Source organism: Mchenga conophoros, linkage group LG4 (genome assembly GCF_057382185.1).
Source record: "Mchenga conophoros isolate Kocher_MC1m ecotype Shallow Benthic linkage group LG4, M_conophoros_male_GT1.1, whole genome shotgun sequence".
Lineage (NCBI taxonomy): Eukaryota > Metazoa > Chordata > Actinopteri > Cichliformes > Cichlidae > Mchenga > Mchenga conophoros.
Window position 1 is genome coordinate 27,123,129 of NC_140529.1, and position 19,501 is coordinate 27,142,629.

The 19,501-nt window shown below is 39.8% G+C and overlaps 1 protein-coding gene across 5 annotated transcripts in view; it reads right to left on the minus strand.

Annotated features, from left to right (window-relative positions):
- LOC146576262 (BAR/IMD domain-containing adapter protein 2-like) overlaps positions 1-19,501 on the minus strand; it is a 51,417-nt gene that overhangs the window by 10,901 nt on the left and 21,015 nt on the right. For all 5 annotated transcript variants that reach the window (XM_085271390.1, XM_085271392.1, XM_085271393.1 and 2 more), the window contains exons 4-6: positions 11,191-11,252; positions 9,284-9,355; positions 6,578-6,715 (exon numbers count right to left, since the gene is read on the minus strand). In XM_085271390.1, coding sequence (XP_085127516.1) covers positions 6,578-6,715; positions 9,284-9,355; positions 11,191-11,252 — 272 coding nt within the window. The remainder of the gene's footprint in view (positions 1-6,577; positions 6,716-9,283; positions 9,356-11,190; positions 11,253-19,501) is intronic.

The following is a 19,501-nucleotide window of genomic DNA, read 5'->3' on the forward strand; positions in this document are numbered from 1 at the left end:
GGAGTCTTTTTTTTAACAAGATGAAATGGCATTTAGGTGTTTTTGTGACCACGTTCTTCCAAAGTGCGTTTACATTGCATTGAGTTTGCATTCAAATAGCTAAGAGTTTTGCAGACTATTCTAAAAGTAGGTCAAATGAGTCAACTTTCATGGCTTTAATACTGTACCATCTGCTAATAAATACTGACCTAGAAGAGTGTGTTATATTTACTTGCATTGATTTTTAACTAGAGTGAAAACTGGGGTTTCTTTTGGTTGAATGCTCTGTAAATATACTTCATTCAGGTCATCTATGTTAAACATAAATACACTGTTGCAAGAATAAGATATCGACAATGCACATTATTTACATGAGCACTTAAATCCATCATAGGAATTTAAGAAATTTAGCCATACATGCAAATTTTAATCTGTAGTCCCGCCAGGTTTATGATAAATATTCTTAAAAAGTAAAGTTTGGATTAGTCTGAATCTAATATTAGCTAAATTCGGCTGCTTCCTTAACATACGGGGTCACCGCAGAGGTTACTTTAGGTCTGCTTCGAATGACCTTCTGGTGCAACCTGTCATCTTTCAGGACCGAACTTGGATCTTCTCTTGTTCGGTGAAGGTGTAAACCACTGCATAGTAAAGCCACAAGTCTGCATCAAACATGATTCCTGGGTATTTGAATCTTACTGGCTGAAAAGAGAAAAATAGTTCATAACTTATGCTGCTGTTGGATTTCAGTGTGATTAATAGGTCCTAAGTTCAGTGTTCTTAATTAAAATAGAAGTTCGAGGGTTCCACATTGTGGCCCATTAAGACTGATGAAGTTGATCAAATTCCTCCCCGTAGGCAAATCTAAGATCCCACGGTGAGACCACGCAGCGCCGATGTACTGCATTTCATTGAGTAACCACCAGAGCACACTACTTCCCCACTGCCAGCAGTCAACACAACACTGATTCCATGCGTGTAGGAATATTTAAAGTGGCTAAATGATAGTGAACACAAACATTTTGAAAAAGATGCGTCCAGCCATTCGTTTGCTTATCTAATTCAGGGTCACAAGGGGAGAGGTGTGGGACTGTAGCCAGTACCCCACTTAGAAGCGGGGAACCGCTGGACAGGTTGCCAGTCTGTCTCAGGGTTAACACAGGAAGACAAACAACCATTCACACTCAGGTTCACACCTACTGCCAATTTATAATTAATCTAACATGCATGGCTGTCGATTGTGGGAGGAAGCCGCCGTACCTGGAGAGAACCCACACAGGCACAGGAAGAACATGCAAATTCGACAGAAAAAGGTCCCAGACGGCCGGTGGATTTGAACCCGGGACCGTCTTCCTGTGAGCAAACAGTGCTCACCACATTTTGAATTCCAGCCTTTTGTCACAGGAAGAAATTCACCTGCACCATTACACAATTCAATGGAGCCAAGTTGCAAATCAGGAAAGAGAAGGATGGAAGAATGATGCACATATTTTAGTCTACTGAGAGCTCTTTATTTCTTTTTCTTTTTTTTACTACATTTTAATTTGGGGCATTCCTGCTCCCACCTGTTGCTTTCTTATTAAAGACTTTTGTTTTGGTATGAGTCATAGTCTACATTGCAGAGAGAATAAAGAGAGGGGGCAGAAAGCAAGAGAGAAATATGTCACACATCCGCCCCAAAGGTAGACAATTCAGCTTGCTAAAATGTGTAAATGGGTCTTCAGTTATATCAGGGAAGCCACAAAATGACCATTTAAAGATCTGCTCCTCTTCTTCTTCTCATTTCTCTGTTGGAGTGACCCTTTTTTGTTTCTGCAGCCTGTGACTCACAGTCTGCTAGCCTTTCTAGCACTTCTAAGCAGAGCTAATAGGAGCAGCTCAACCAGTGTGCCCTCTCCACTTGTCAAATTCACAAGCCCCAAATTCTCAGTCATTCAAAAGGTCACCAAAGTAACCCAAGACAATGATGCAGTAAGAAAAAGCCTAAGCAAACACCAGCCACTATTATAGCTTAGGGACCTCAGGCTACATCATAGATCGAATGACTTGTTTTGCAAAGGTTATGAACATGAATGGAACCTGCTACAAGTTAGTGCAGTTCTTACATTCAGAGTTCACTGGATTAGCATATCTGCCTCTCTCTTTTTATGCCTCTTTACACTGACATATTCAGGACGAAATCTTAATAAGACAGCAAAAACTGCATGTGGCATTATGCACTCTGTTGCACTGTGTACCAACAGGGCTTTCCATAATTGCACGCAACGTGGAGGGAGGAGCGTTCACATCCTTCAAAAAGTGAAGAAAACTATAAGATTCAAAACATCAAAACTGTTTATACTCCGTTTATTCCTGTGGGGATTCGAGAGCATCTCATTGCACAGCTCAGAGCTGCTTAGGTCTGCTCTTCTGTTCCTTCCTCATCAGTACTCTTCGGATTCAAGAACTGTATTGTAATGCTTCAGGGCACGACAGAAGGAAACTACACATTACAGTGTCTTTGTCAAAGCTCATATCTTGTGCCTTTTTCGAGCTGTGCATGAATGTGAATGAATGTACCCACAATTCCAGGTTGGGATCACTTTTCATTTTTTTTAATGACACAGAGCTGAAGAAGCCCAGAGCTTATCAAACATCTAATGACATTAATTCTTAATCATGAACTCTTCTGTCTGTGACTGTCTGGGCTCTTATTAACAGCCTCTACAGAGCAAAGGAGTTTATCTAGATGAAACACCTTTCTATAGTACCTTTGTCCTCTCCAATGAACTACATAATGAACTGATTAGTATTCTAGCAGGCTTTGACCACTGAAGGCAAGAGAGAATGAGGAAGGGAGGAAATACAAAGGCACATATACCGAAGCGGGAGAGACAGTGGAGTGAGAGGAGAGGAAGGCGATCAATAAGTTTGCCAGACTGTTCAGACATACTTTACTTTTTAATGAAAAGAGAGGCCACGAAAAAAAGGAAATCTTTTTGCCTCTCATCTGCTAAAATAACAGAAATTTGGCCTAGGAGAAGGAAATGGTGAGTGCATCTTAGCAACTTTTAGTTGTGCTTTCTCAGTTGCTGGAGAAAGAACCATTTTCTATCTGCACAAAGTAAGCTGCGGACTTTATATCTGCAGCCGGTCACTTTCTATCTCTTTCTAGGTGGATGGTTGTCATTGTGCAGCACAGGTCTTGTGGGAGTGCAGGGCTCTTTCCCTCTCTGTGTGTCGTCTTCCCTGCGGGGCTCAGGCACAAACGAGTTGACTTTTCTCTCACACGCCCACAGACATGATATGATCAGGGAGAGTGAGCGGGCTGAAAATGAGAAAGGGAGATTGATTTTTGCTTTTTTCTGCTAACTGACTGAACATTGTAGGTCCAGAGCTTTTCTGGTCATACAAACTCAGAAGAAGAGCTTCAGTTCTCTATGCCCAATAAGCAAAAGGTGTATTTTTTGATTATTGGGTAGTAGCTCTGTGATATTAGTCAGTTTATTTGCCCAACTACTGTGGCAACTACTTTCCTCTTGCACAGCCATTAAGAAAAAAAAAGATGGATTGATGCCCCCAGGGGTCTTTTGCAATCCTATTACAACTCTGAAGTCTATAATAAAGCTAAACTGTCAGTAGAATGTAAAGACAGAAAGCATTAATCTAAGTTGGCCTGTCATCGGGAATTTAGACCAATATTTTGAAATTTTACATCATTAAACTACTATTTGCACTTCTTTATTTCTGAAAGTTGCAGTTGCTGTTATAAAATTATGCCATGGGAACCTTACCACAGGTCTAATTATGTAGCACACGCTTCAGGTAGCCAAATACATGTAGCAACTTGCCATTCTTAGCTGAGCTTTATTGCTGTAGTGCCCTCAAACATCCGTCTCAATTCAAGCAGTGGTCTGAACAAAACCGGACGGCTACACACTGCGAGCTTTGATGCTTTATGATGACACTTCAGACGGCATCTCTTCATGACATGCCTGACACCGTGGAACAAACTCAATGTGACACAGCAGTCAGATCAATCCAGCACTGCCATACTGCTCCAGACAGGATAGGGCAGATGTGTGACAAAGTGCGTGTCATAGCATGTAAACTGATCAGACAGAGGAGGAGCCTATTCTTCAAGAACCTGAAAAGCAAAGGAATGTTTTTAAACCCAGAGAACTCTGGAAGACAGCGCTATGCTTAAGTGAGGCTAGAATCATCAATCGGATTCTGTCATGGACGGCCACACTTCACGGCAAAGACCAACCCCGCAGTAATTACCCTACAAGTCTTGACCTGTTAGTTTGACATTTTTCCCTCCATCAGACTCAAGTTTCCAGCCTTGTGAAGGAACAGCAATCACACTGTTGACATTCTCTGCTGTGTCATTTTTCTCAGTTTGATATTGACACTGGCTACAGGACTAAACAAATAAACAGCATTTGAATAAAGCCTGGCAATGAGAAAAGGAGTGCCTTTGCAGGAGCGTGTTTTCTGCTGTCAAGCAGGTGGTCAAATGCTAGATAATGAACTATGAAAGATAACTAATTAAGTTATGTCTAACAGCAAAGAGTCTTTTCAACTCGTCAACATTCGTTTCACTTGAAGGACTCCCACAGATGCTGCTTTCCTATGGAAACAATCACGAAATGAGTGCAAGCGGTGCTTTGATCTCTTCGTGGATCCAGTTTCCATAATGCATGTAAACACTGAGTCAGCATTGTTTACAATTTGATTGCTTTGTTTTTTTAAAAATCATTTTCTTTTAAGTGATGATTAAACATTTGTTCTATACTTCACAGCAGGTTATAAAGTAAATGTCGAATTTCTAATAACTGTGCAAAAGACACACAGTACTGTGCAAAAGTGTTGAGCCATTGATCATTCCTTTATATTTTATTTCTAAAGGAGCTAGATATTCTGCTGTTTTTTAAAGTGGTCTTGAGCAGCATTTCTCCAGGCTGTCAGTATTTCAAACATTTCTCTTTGGATATTTCCTGCTTTAGCACTCATTTTTTTTTGACCTATGAATGTTTGAAGCATAAACAGGCACCTAAATCAAGGGATGAACCACTTTTTTGTCCACACGTAAAACACATCTTGGAAAAGAGCCAATTTTAGGTTGTATCTTTAGGCGTTTTGTAACTGGCAGCCTGTCACAGAACATGTAATCTGTTCTGATTTCTTGAGATGAATCTGCAAAAAGATGCCAAAGATAACACATTTTGACAGGCATAAAAAAAATAATCTTTTTGCATCAAGGTGATTCCTAGAGAGCTATTAGCTTAAAGATTGGCATATACCAGCATGGTGCACAGTGTTACCTTAAGAAAATTGAGGAAACCGTAGAAGTGGAGTGCAAAAGTAGTGGCAGAGTTAATAAAAATATTAATAGCAGATGAACTGTGTCTGAAAATAATGTCTTTAAGAAATTTGGAAAAAATAAATAAATCACGATTTGATACAAGATAAAAGAGATGAGAAATGAGTGTTATGGAGTGATAAATCTAAAGCTGAAGTTGTTGATTTAAACATATGCACAGGACGTCAGGAGAGAGATACAACAGTGAGTTTCTACCCAGATTTTAGATTTTGATCCAACATGCAATCCCAACTAAAAAGCATCTCTTTGCCAGCAACGTCATTTTTCAGCATTACCACACACACTGCCAATGATTTAAAAGCATACCTGAATAGAAAGCCAAACAATGGACCACTATCAGTAACTAATTATCAGTACTAGATAGGACTATCAGTACTAACACTATCAGAACACATGTACTGGCCTCCCAGGAGCCTGGACCTCACCATTATCGAAGCAGCGTGGGAACTAAAGGTAGCTAACATCCAAAGCAGAGCTTTGAGAAGCCTGGTGAACTCTTCCTGAAGATTACTTACTTATACTACAAGAAAGCTTGGCTAAGACAGTTCAGGCTGTGATACGCTGTAGTATTATTAGGATAATCATTTTATTAAGCAACTAGAACACAGAAAAAATTGGATAAATAGTATACTTAGATAACATCCGGCTATGACTTTTTTTTTTTTTTTTTAAACCATCAACATTTGATGTATAACATCCTCAGATTTCTGTCATCGTATCTAGCCCATTTTTGATAATTGAGTCATCTATTTTGTGTCACATTTGCAGGCTGTGCTTTTACTCACCCCATTAAAACGTTGATCAAAGCTTTGCGCTGTAACATACTGGCTGAGTAAAGTGCACACACCTCGGTACATGAATTAGTGTAGTTATTTCCTCACGCATGTTCTTATCAAAGTGCTTGTCATACATGTCTCAATGTAATAAAGATTGTTAAGGGTGCACAGTTCATAATCAAACCTCCACTATTTGCCTTCCCACTCAGGACAACTCCTCATCACCACCACATCCTAGCTGTTTTGAGTCTTATAAGTCACCCAAATTCATGGAAATCCTGCTGAAACTAAGCACAGCAGTCCATCTGACTTGAGAAACTCAAGATTTGGTTTGTTATTTCTGAATTTTGTTCTTGTCATTTCTGTTCTTGGGTGCTTTGCATGCTTAAATGTTGCCCTTTCATTGTAATAATTGCAAATGTTTGAAGACATGCAAAAACTCTCAAAACAGGCTCACCTGTATCTCTTTTTCTCCATACTTGGAGGGGTTCTTGCTGCCCTGGCTCTTTCTGCGCAGCTTCTTTAGTTCAGCTTGGCACTTCTCCAGACTCTCCCCTTTGCTCTTGTGTTCCATCTGGTATTTCTTCAGGGCAGCCTACGTGGGGCAGCAAGTGGTGCACAACACAAAATTAGACTTCCTAAAACAGGGCCGCAAATTAAATAGTCTGAGTGAGAAAAAAACAAAAAGGCAGAGAAATAAATGAGGCAAGTAACAGGAATGAAAACCATTTCCCAAAGGTTTTCAGGCAAGTTTGAAGCTCAGAAGAAAACTAAAAAACAAAAGTCTGGATTCCACCCATAGCACAAAAGCACAGAAATAATTTGCTAGAGTTCTGAAACATGCTACAGTTTTATGATACACCAGAAAATTATTTTTTGTATGGCACTGATGCTGCAAGATAGGATAATTTAAAAATGTCCCAAAGCAGTCTTTTTTAATTAATGCAATTTACATAATCTTTTATAAGCTCTGGGACTGCTTCTTTTTGACTGATTTAACATCTGCACTGCTTGCGATTGTGTCTCCTAAAGCATTTGCTGTCACTAAGTACTTTCTCAACCTGGTTAAAATTGATTTTCATGATGTAAAATGGGCAACAATCAGTGAGATCCAACAATGTTTAAAAAAAAAAAAAAAAAAACCAAAACAAAACCAATGCATGATTGCTTGTAAAAATGATAAAAGCTATTCATTAGTGTTTTTTTTTTTAAACCAGAAATGTACTTTGATTAATATAATTTGCTTATTTATTCATTTATAAGCAAAACAACTTTGTTTCCAGGCTTTACCAGCTCTGTTGCTATAGAAACAGTGCCTAGTGTGACAAAGCTCATGTGGTTTCAGTACACGGCAAAATTGGAGAGCTCATGCATGAGGGTTCAACACCCACATTTGCATACTGTAAGTCACTGAAGATGCAGGTAGCATATTCTAGGTATTCTGAAAAGGCACAGAAAAGAAGCCGCTGTTGTCACCAGGAATCTAGCAGTATGACACATGCGGTTTTTCAATTTCATAGCTGAGAAAAGGGTGGCTTACTTCTATAGGATTGAGCTTGACTGAAATCCTGTAAACAGCACAGACCTCCCCAACACCACACTTAAAAAAAATGGCTGGGATTTTTTTGGCCACTACTAAATAGTTTAACATAAGAAGTCCCTCTGTTTAATATGTTTTCACAAAAGAAAAATTACCAAAATACGTCTGTGCACCGGTTATCCAGTTTGTAACACAATAACAACGAATATGAATAACCCATCCTTTCATTACCTCAGTCCTTCCAGAAAAGCAGTGCACACAGCATTTGCTGTTCTGCTATTGACATTTAATTTAAGTCCTGGGAGCTGTGGATCTATTGTGAACACACTTTAGCACATAAATCATAGCAGTGAGTAGAAACAGAACAATTGACTATTGAGTAAGTTTGCCCTGCAGGGTATATAAAGTAATATCCCAAGCATCCTCTTTGTTGAGCTGAAATTCACCCCCTAATTAAAGCTAAAGCCAGTACACTTTCATGCGTTTACTACACAACTCTCCATCATTGGGTATTATTCCAGACAGATAACTGGTTTGTGTGCTTAAAGCAGATTAGAAACAGAGGGGTCAGATGGTGAACTTTGGTATGCGTTGAGAATTTGACCCTTGTTTTGAAGGCTGATTTGACTGAGATGCTTCTCTTTGCTTCTATTTGCTTTTTGGAATTCAGTGTTATTCAGTCCAAACTCTGATGTGGATTTCATGGAGCACAAGCAAAATAGAAGAAAAGAGAGAAAAATCCCCCAGAGGAAACACGCCAGTCTTTCTGAACTCAGTCAAAGTTTCAGATGATTATTTCAAAAAGTCTGAGGTAAAGTGATCACTATTGTCACTGCAGCAGATCAGAAAGGCATCCATATTAAATGATGGTTGTTAAAGGCTCGGGGAAATTCCCAGAAATAAATGTCTGAAACTGCAGAAGAATGAGAAATTTATATTAGATGTATAAGAGAGTCAGCAATTCAAGATGGTTTCTAACACATCTCACGGCTTTAATATTAACTCAATATAACACCATCTGAGTTTACTGATAGGTCTCCCTGTTAAATGACACCCACCCTCCCAATTAAAAAGCAATGTTATATAAAGAGTGTGTGTGAGTGAGTAGCTGGGTGCTGAAGCAGCTCATAACGTGGTCCTTCCAACAAAACCGTACAATAATGGTAGCGTCCCATCCCCCAAAACAAGGCACAGCAGTACTGCTCTACACTCAGGCTGCAACCCACTCATTCTAAAGATATCACATGTAGACCAGCTTCACAGCGCTTACACACAACACACTCCAGGAGGGGTTTATTATAATCAGTCTACCCTTGACGGGGTGAGTAGACTTGAATGTTATTATTTTATTTCAAAACATCTCCTTTCCCAGACAGACCCTTTAATTGTCTCAGACTTTGAAATAGTTGAGAACACACACACACACACACACACACACACACACACACACACACACACACACACAGAGCTTTACCTCCATCTCTGTAATCATTTAAGGTCAAATCAAGCCGTAACTAATTCGATGCCACATTACATGAACTGTTAAAATAAGCTCACATATGGAGTGCACTTATGAAGTGGCGCTCTCCTCTGGATTTGGAAGCACAACGTACAAATACTCACAGTCAAATAACGAGCATCCAGGTCCACCTTCTTCTCGAGCTCGGACAGGAGCTCATTGTGGAAGGATTTCAGCTGGAGAAAAAACGCAAAAGATTTAAGTTAACATGTCAGTTCTTGTGTGGTAAGTGAGATAACATACAGAAACAATATTGTCCTGTGATGTCAATTTAACTTAATGTTCAAAAAATGGGAATTTAGGTAAAGCTCTGCTAATATCCCATATATGTATTTGTCTAAACCACAACAATGTTTCCAAAAAATTTGGAATGCTATATGAAATATTCATAAACCAAAAGGCAATGGCTATCAAATCATTTAAACCTTTAAAAATTCATGTAGCACTCAAAACAAAAGAAAAAGGACAGAAGCAGCAAAAGACTGAAAATGTTATATAATGAATGGAAAGGGAAAAAAAGAATCTAATCTTAGACAGGAAAAATGTTTGGCTATAACAAGAGCCTCTGGGAGAATGCTTGAAAAGTGAAGATGTGGAGGGATTTACTACTTTGAATGAGAATGTGGGCAAAGAGTTTAACAAGTCTTAAGTCTAAAACTGCAACAAATTTTGGATTTTATCATGCATAATGCCGTGTATTAGTGGTAGACTAAACCCAGGTGCTCCTCTCTTAAATCAAATTCAAGATGGTACCCCACAGATAGTTGCACATATACACTATAATGCCAAAAGTATTTGCTCGTCTGTCTTCACACACGTATGAACTTGAGAGATCTTCTTAATCCATAAGGTTTAATATGACGTTGGTCAACCTTTTGCAGCTCTAGCACCTTTAACTCTTCTGGGAAGGCTTTCCACAAGGTTTAGAAATGTGTTGATGGGAATTTATGACCATTCTTTCAGAAGCAAAGTCAGATACCGATGTTAGACAAGAAGGCCTGGGTCGCAGTCTCAACTCTGATCGTGTTGAGGTCAGGGCTCACACCAAACTAGCTCATCCATGTCTTTATAGACTTTGCTTAGTACAATGGTGCACATTCATGTTGGAACATGAAGGGACTGTCCCCAAACTGTTCCCAACAAGTTGGAAACGTATAATTGTCTAAAATTTCTTGGTATGTTGAAGCATTAAGCGTTTCCTCCACTGATACTAAGGGGCTGTGCCCAACTCCGAAAAACAGCAACCCCCCACTCCATAATCCCACCTCATTGCATTTGGTGATGTAAGGCTTGGATGCAGCTGCTCGGCCATGGAAAATTCACCCTCGGTCTACGACTTTGTGGCTGAGTTGCTGTTGTTTTCAATCGCTTCTCCTTTGTTATAAAACTACTAACACTTGATTGTGGAATATTTATTGGAAGGAAATTACTCAACTGGACTCGTTGTCCTATCACGATACCATGCTGGAATTTACTGAGCTCCTGAGAGTGACCCATGTCTGTATGCCTTAATTTTACACCACCGTGGCCATGAAAGTGATTGGAACACCTGAATTTATTTAAATGCGTGAGTGAAAACTTTTGGCAATATAGCATACATCCAAAATAAATGACTAAAGGGCAGCAATGAGGGCAATGACATTTTTCTATTATTTTTCTGTATTAGATGCACAGCAGTAACTTCTGGATAATGCAGCAAAGAAGAAAATTGCCCAGAGCGCCATACTGCGCAATGAACTCACTCGACTTTCCCAACCACCTCCTGTGTTAGCAATGTGGATGATATAGCCTCAGCAGGCCTATTCATTCAATACCAGTTTATGTTCATTTAACATCACTTATCCCATACTGTCAATAGCTCCGGGCAAAATTTGTGTCATTACTGGGCAAATTGTTTTGGGAGCAGAGCCACACCACCAAACTAATACTGATCTACCGTTAAAAGATTTAAATTGTATCCATGTAGTGTTGAGCTGCACAGTTAGAAACCTTTTGAGCTCAGAATACAAACCATCTCCTCTAGCTGCACTTGGATCTGTCTGTGGACCTCTGCCATCTGGAACAGCACATCCCCTACACAGAGAGAAACAGGGAGACAGAGAAGAAACACATGAACAGTGCTCCACAACATGAGCAGAAAACAGAGAGAACGGGGAACCACAAGAAAAACAAAACAAAAAAAACTTTGAAACAAGAAAGAGATTAAACGAGGAATGCAACAGAGAAGAAACAGAGAGACCCCGTCTTGCAACGCCCATGCAGTAGCAATACAAGACGCACAAACATACAGGACAAGTGACTTGCAACTGGGACGATGAAGAATGTTATGAAAGTTTGTTTTTTGGCCCAAGATAGCAGAAAACCGAGGCAGGGAAGCAACATCAAGTGATGGGGAAAAATGAAAAGAGAATGAAGTGAAAAACAAAATCTGGGGGAAGCAAAAGGCTCAAATTAAATCTAGTTGTTCAAGGGTAAAAATACTGATGTCTTGTGGAGATCAAACATAGTGCCTTTCTTTCTTTGATTACTAGGCAGTGTAATTTATAGTGCAACAACAACAAAAAAAGAAACACCTAAAAGAAAGGTTAAACTCTCCACAGAATAAACAAGTTAAACAGCCAAAACGTAGAGATAAGGTAGGGTCATGCAGCTACTGAGGTTTTAATGTTTATATACCTACAGACTGCCTCTTCTGACTGTGCAGTGCATTGTCAAGAAAAGGAATACAAAGAGCAACATTGAGCAAAGGACACACATACAAACATACAGAGACAGGCCTGGTGTAAAGACAGTGTGAGATATACATGTACAGAAATATGAGACACATATTTTCCAAAGCCCCTTTAGATCTATCAGACATGCTACATGCTCTATATTTAATGACAAGAGATTGAGAACTTCAGTAAGTGGCTACAGCACTGAGATATGAGTTTAGTTTTGGTTTCATCTATAAAATAAACAAAAGTTTTGTCATAGCATTACGTATTGAAACCTTCAATTAAAGGTTCCAAGAAATTAAAAGCATGACTGGAAAAAAGTTAAAGATGAAAGTCTGGGTAAAAAAACAATTCTCTATTACTCTGTCTCCGCAGACATTAATGTTGCGACCATTTTATAAAAGCATCAAATAAGGACAAAGCACTTTATTTCCTCTCCTGTTGCAGCCTCTTTTTGAAAACTGACCTAGGAGAGCACATCTCAACCCACCTCAAAATGCTCCATAAGTAAAACTCGCTACTCGAGCTGAAGTGGTTTCAGAACAAACTTTTATTCTGCACCAAAGGGCTTTGGAGTGGTCTCCTTCGCAACAAACAGCAAGCGCGGTGCAAACCGGTGACACTGAAGTGACCACGACAGAGCTGACTTTGACAGTTCAAAGAAAAACACAAATCCAAAGTTTATACAGAGCTGTGAAACTTGAGCTTGGTGTTTACACCGTGGGGGGAAGGAAACTGCAATATGCACTCAGCATTCTGCAAGAAAATTGTTAACAGTAGCATAACGTGCAGTGAATGAAACGCTTTTCTAGCACAGCTACTTTTAACCCCATCTAGAGGCAGCATATAGATGCATATTAAATTGCACAAAACACTGCATACTGTAGTTTATTAGGATATTTATTACTGCATTTGCCAGCAATTCTGACTTATAGTACAGTAAAGTGACAGAATTAAAATTCCACTTTTACAATTTTGCTGACCTGCTTATCACCAGAAAACCTGTGTGCGCAGCAAAAAAACTGACATCTTATCAAGATTTTTTTTCCTCCTTCATCACTTGCTAAATTTACTGCAATCAATGACACTACAACGCCTGACGAGCTCATCACCGAATGCCCTAGACAGCAACGCCTTTTGCTCATGTTGCAACCTGCCTGCTGATCTTGCGCCTCACAGGGGTTGAGAAGGAGGCCAAAGCATCCTGTCAGTTCCCAGCAGGCCTGCTAAGCAGCTTACAGATACTCATCCCTGATCACAGCCCTTCAGGCTTAGAAACTGTCATTCTGTTGGTGGCTTCAACTAGCTAGATCAATTAACTAATGAGTATCCATCACCCTGCTGCTGACAAAAGTACACTCGCACATCATGTACAGTGGCAGTAAACAGGCAAAACAGGGTATTTGGAAGATGCCAGAAAAGGCACAAAAACACATTTTCAAAAAGATATCATCCTGTCATCTGTAGTTTCATTACTGCAGTACGTACAACGTCAAAGCATATTTTACAAGCGAGAGAGAGAAAGAAAACACACACTTTGGGGATACAAATTGCTACCATGGCAACTTCAACATCACATAAAAACAGCAACAGCAACGTGGGCATCTTTCAATAGCAGTTAACATCAGAGCATTACATCTAAAATTAATAAAGAAGCAAAAATGAGAAAAATCGGAATGTGTTTTGCAACGCTATTGGTTTCTACGGAAAGCATGTGTCATGCACGACAGCTAGTGACACTTGGTGTTTAGAGCAACCAGCCTGATAAGGATATCCGCATACTATCAAGGACTGACATGACAGGTTGCTCACCATAAACTCAGATACAGATACACACCTACGTATGGGATATGCAGAAAAACACCGGTAAATAAACTTTCATGGACTTGTCATTCTAGTATCAATATTTCCCAGCGCACTTGAACCTCGCCTGTGTCCCTGGCTGACAAAAACAATAGTTTCTTTGTTGTGAGGTGATCTGGTTTATCTGCACCTGCAGCTCTGCAACAAGCAGCCACACGCCTGCTAGCTTAAACCACTGAGTCAGAGAAGGAAGCATGCCTGCAAGACTCCAGTGCATGCATATGAACAGACTGTCCCCTGAAGTATGACATCAGCTTGTGTAGATGTATTGACTGCTTGTGTAACAGCAGCCATGATACACCCACACAGGTGGAGATAGAGAAAAAAAAAAGTGAATAACAGAATGTGGGCTATGGTGAAGAAAATATATATATATAAAAACTGGAAGTTTGCAACACGAGAGACAGAGATGGAGAGAATGGAGGTGGATGGAGAGACACTGAATCACTGGTGAAGGTCAAACCAGATTCACTAAGGGTTGTCATGGAAGCAGGATAATGCGAGGGTCGTTGCCATGGAAGAAGCTACAAGATGAGGAGCAATGCTGGCAAAATGTTGTGTTACAAAACACAGCTGAAAGATCTCCATCCTTACAATCAACCATCATTGCATCCGCATATAAAATCTCCCGGGGAGGAGAGTGGTGTGCGGCTTGCCTGGGGAGTCTGAGTAAAGTACAATGTGTGTGTGTGTGTGTGTGTGTGTGCACACAGTTTCTGTGACTAAGGAGGGATGTAAACGCTAGCCTACCTGGCAAGCCAAGCCACAAGGGAAACAACTACACTGTAAGTAGGCAAGTATAATGGGACAGCAGTATAATGTGTGAGACACAGATAATAGCTGAGACTCTGGATGGCCCAGGGTGTATGCTGCACATGTGTAGTACACTGTGGAAGCACAGCTTCTGAGGCCAGCTTGTATTTAAAGTTCATCCATCTCCTTCTCTCGTAAAGACGCAGACACACACCCGTGTACACGTAGGTTCTGTAAACTCAACGATAAACTCTGTTTGAACTCGTTTCCCCACTTTGCTCATTCATGTAGCCTCTCACAGGAGGAGAAAAAAATACTGATGCATGTTTGACATCTGGCTTAAATTAGAAGCTTAGCAGTCACAGCTGTTCAACCTACTAGCCTGATATAAGTTTGCCCAGCAATGGTGTCATGCATGTAGGCCATAATAAAGGCTTAACAGGGAAATATGTAATGGCTGAAGGGAAGTGAGGCAAAGTTTAAAAATGTATATCATAATCTTGACTTTAATTCTGAGGTAGAGGTAGACAGCACATTCAAATGATCAGGCATCATTAAACCAAAACCTTTATTTTTTTTGACTGCTGACCTAATAATTTAAAACCAAAAATATGCATATTTTCAGTTTCACAATGGCCTTTTTTGAATATTTAATGCTACCGCAGGGGCAGTAGAGACTGAAAATTTTGCATCTTTTGAATAATAATGATTTTTCTTTTAAGAAAAACAACTAACACTAAAATTATTTTAAGTAGTGGACTATGATCTCACTAAGTCATGTATGTAAAGCTAGGGGTTTACATGCATGACTCAATACATTTATGACAACGTAAACTTGTGTGGGGTGCCGATATAGTTCACTGGGTTGAAAAGTCACCCATATGCTAAAGGATCACTGCAGGAGACCATTTCCTGTCTGTCATTCTCCCCATACATCTAAACTGTTATATGTGTTTTGCGGGGTCTCCTCTGGGAGTATAAGAGCTGCATGTACTTTAGTAAACTAGTGGAAACCTGCATAAAGCTGAACAAAGTCTGGCACCATGACTGATACTTTGATTGCTGCTGCACAACCCCCCTTGTGCAATAGCAACATCGAATACTGTTTATCTGCCGTAGATATCTTTTTAGACCTCACACTTCTTTTGTCCTCCACTTGTCCAGTTGGAGCTTTTTAAGCTTGAATGACTTATAGGTCAAAGTTAAGTGGCTTAACAAATGAAACCTTCCTCCAAAAATGATCAGAGGATTGGACTGAAAGTGAGTTAAAAAAGCAGCTAAAATCCACAGAAAAACTTTGAGACTTTCAGAAAGCATGGAGAACTACAGTATTGCTTAAGAACACTCCAAAAGTTACAAGAAAGTCTGACTCATTGAAACCAAAATATAAAGAAATACACAGTACTGTGTTTGTGATGTGGAATTCTTTTGTCTCACTCTCCTGACACAAAGACGTCTAAGAATCAAAAGTATCAACTTCAGAGTGAAAAAAAAAAAAGTTCAACACAATCTAGGGTAAGTTAGGCAAAGAGACACCAGGAGGTAGGACAGGGAAAAGTGAAGAGACCTGGAAAATCCCTGAAGAACACAGCTGTCATGTCACACAACAATGTAACAAAACAAAAAGAGCATTCAAAATAAAAGAGCAATAGCCTTTATCTCACATTACATTTGAATCCCTAATACAGCATAGTTTTATCAAATGCTATAAGGCTATAAGAAAAACAAAACAAAAAAAAGAGCACAGTCATGTTGAAATAAGAAAAAGAAAAAAAAGAGTGGTTGCTTTGAAAATCTAACTAAGCTCTTTAACCATGAGTGTGTGTGTGTGTGTGCGCGCTACTTGACCCTGAAAGAAAGCTCTATGTAAACCAGGGCATCTAAACACAACAGAGTACACTAATGCACCACTGAGAGGAAACAACAGCAGACTCACTGGGGCTTCTAAAGTGCATTGATCTGTTTTGTATAGGCTACACCCTAAGAGTTGCTGCTAGTGGATTATTTCCCATGTACAAGCCCAGACCTACAAATACACACACTCTTTTGGATCATGGCATAGAAATAGTAGACAAGGTTTTAAATGATGACATAAAAATCTGATTTGCATAAATAGATGTTGGATGTGGACATACTGGTTTGATCACACTTTCACACTGGCATGGCACTAACTGCTGGTTTTCATTGGTGGCAGTCTAACCAGCAGAATTTAAATGTGCTGTAGCAGTCACTTTGGCAGTGGAGCACTCTGCAGCAGAGAAGCTGCTCCTGGCCAGTTGAAGGCAGAGCTGTTTCTGTAAAAGATACATTTTTAAAAAATGTATACAGCACCTGTATGTTTCCCACTTCCAGCAGAGATCAGGGTTAGCAGCTTGCGAATATTGGAAAGCACAACAACCCAACAGCATTAGGTCACTATGCTGGTGACGTTTAAGATTAGAATTACTTCATCTTAGCATCCAATTGGGCTAAGCTATATGATATGCTGAATATTAAAAGGCTCAAGGTGGCTCTATCAGCTTTTACCTCTTTACTCACTTAGGAATATCTACCCTCAACAAAGTGTGCACCATCTCTTTAAGAGGGCACTAAGGTACACTTTCCATGGACTATCTGTATTTGGTAGAATAAATAGGTAGATTTGCAGATGGCTGAGCCTACATTTGAGCACAACAAACATATTGATTGCTGTAACTAATCGTTCAGATGAGACTATCAAGAACCACCAAGTTGCCTAGCAACATAGTGTGTATACGTGTGAGTATATGTGCTAATATGCATTTTTGTGGACAGCTGCTGTGTAGTTTATATTGATTATACATCTCTGCATTGTCTACCTTAGTGACCTTTTATTAAAGTGACAGATCTACACAACCTCGATTTTGCGTAGGATTACTTTAACAGTAACCTTTACACTGAGCCTTGAGTAAAATTGTCCAGTACTATTCCGTTTCCTGCCATGAACAAATGAAGGGCATTGTGAATGTGTGTAGATGGAGACTGTAGGGGCCACTAGCTTCCCAGCATGCAATGCGTATCTCAGAAATAGAGCAGGATAAGGCAGAGACCCCTGGGATGGTGGCACAGAGCTAAGAAAAGAGCTCCTCTGCTCTCATTTAAACAGGGACAGGTGCTGGAGGAGGAGAGAGGTAGGCCACACTAAAGACAGACAGAGAGAGCAAGCGAGACAGACAGACCGTTAAAGAGACATGCATGTATAAAGTATGTGTATTCAAATACAGCATGTCAAAGTTAACTCCTCATGTCCCAGTATTTACTCTCAGCAACAACCATGTCATTTACTGTAGTCTTTTAGACAGCATACAATTACAGGCAGATATTTAATGCCTGTGTCCCAGGTCCATTAACCTAAAAAAGACAGTTATGCTACATCAGTTTGCAGCCTCATTTTCCCAGAGTGTACCACTTTTTTCTACAATAATTACTGGGAGGAATATGAGTTTTTGTGTGCGAGTGTGTGCTTTTAATATTTGCCTCCCTTTTTTTTTTCCTAATGCATGTTATTTCCCGAAAGACATGTCTTTGTGCTGAATCATGCAAGATGTTATTAAAATTTAGCTATTAGCAAAGCTAGAGAAGCTGATAAGAGGGGATGAAATATATTTGATTTCCTCTGGCTGGGGAGTCTAAAGTGTATGCATTTCACATTCTTGCCCGGGTTGTTGAAAACAGAAGAATAAATCAAATGGCCAAAGGGGAGTTTGTTTTATTGTTAGCCAGAGACAGGGTAAATGAAAGTCACAGCAAATATAAAAACAATATGATATCTACGAAATTTCTGTGCTTGCACAGGTTTTTAGAAAAAGCTCTCACTGAAATGCTGACATTTAGGACAGCATAATGGAACACACCCAGCCAAGCACAGGCAAGTTTTAAAGAAGAACAGACTGACCATACTGAGTCTTAAAGAGGCCAAAACATTCCAGCATACCTTCAGTGAAAAGTCAGTCATGCAGATCCATGATACTCAAGTGCACAAACTAATGTGCTGACTTTCACTGGTTAGAGGGAAACCACCAAGTATACATCTTGAAAGCTACTGGCATGGACAGCCGCAATAAATCAGTGTTTTCAATTGTGCATCAGGAGATAGAGCAGGTCATCTACTAATCAGAAGGTTGATGGCTAAGTCTCTGACTGCTCTCGTCTGTGTGTCAAAGGCCAAGATACTGAACCTGAGTTGCTCCTGATGCGTTCAGCAGAGTAAGAATGCATGTAAATGCTAGACGTAAAGCACTTAGGCATAGAGAAAAGTGCATGTTCGAATGTGTGTGTGAACTGGTGAATGGGTTGTTGTGCAATGTGCTTTGAGCGCTCGAGTAGAAAAGCACTAGTCTATTTGCAATACACATAGCCCATGTTATGCAGCAAGAAAATGCAGACAAGACAACCGATTCAATCTACCATGATTCAGGCAATATTTCAGACATGCAAAGTTATGTGTAGACTCTTAATTCTATTTAGGTCATATTCATTTGAACTCTGAAATCAACTGAGTAGAGCAAGAATAGCCAACACACCAGACTTTGAAGCAAGACTTTTTCTGGAAAAATAGGGAAACTTAACTGACTGGCAGAAATCTAACCAACCAGCCTTGAGAAATTTAAAAGAGGGCTTGTTACAGTGACGAATCAAAATGCTTGAAATTTCCAGAGGAGTTTAAACCTGTAAACTGCCTTAGCTACAGGCGTAGTCGTAAATAACATGCCTCTAGCTTCAAATGGATATAAACACAATGAAGAAGGGCTGGTTGGTTGGTACTGTTGTAAATACCTCCAGCCCCACAAACACCACATTTCCCTAAAAGGGTTGGAGAGCCCCACAAGCCTCACTGAGGTTATAATTGCTCACTCCCTCCAGACCTACATGAAGAGAGAGAGATAAAGTAAGAGTAGGATGGCAGACACAGCGAACGAAAGAAAAGAAAAAGAAATGAGGGAGGGAGAGCAGGTGTGTGTGTGTGTTAGT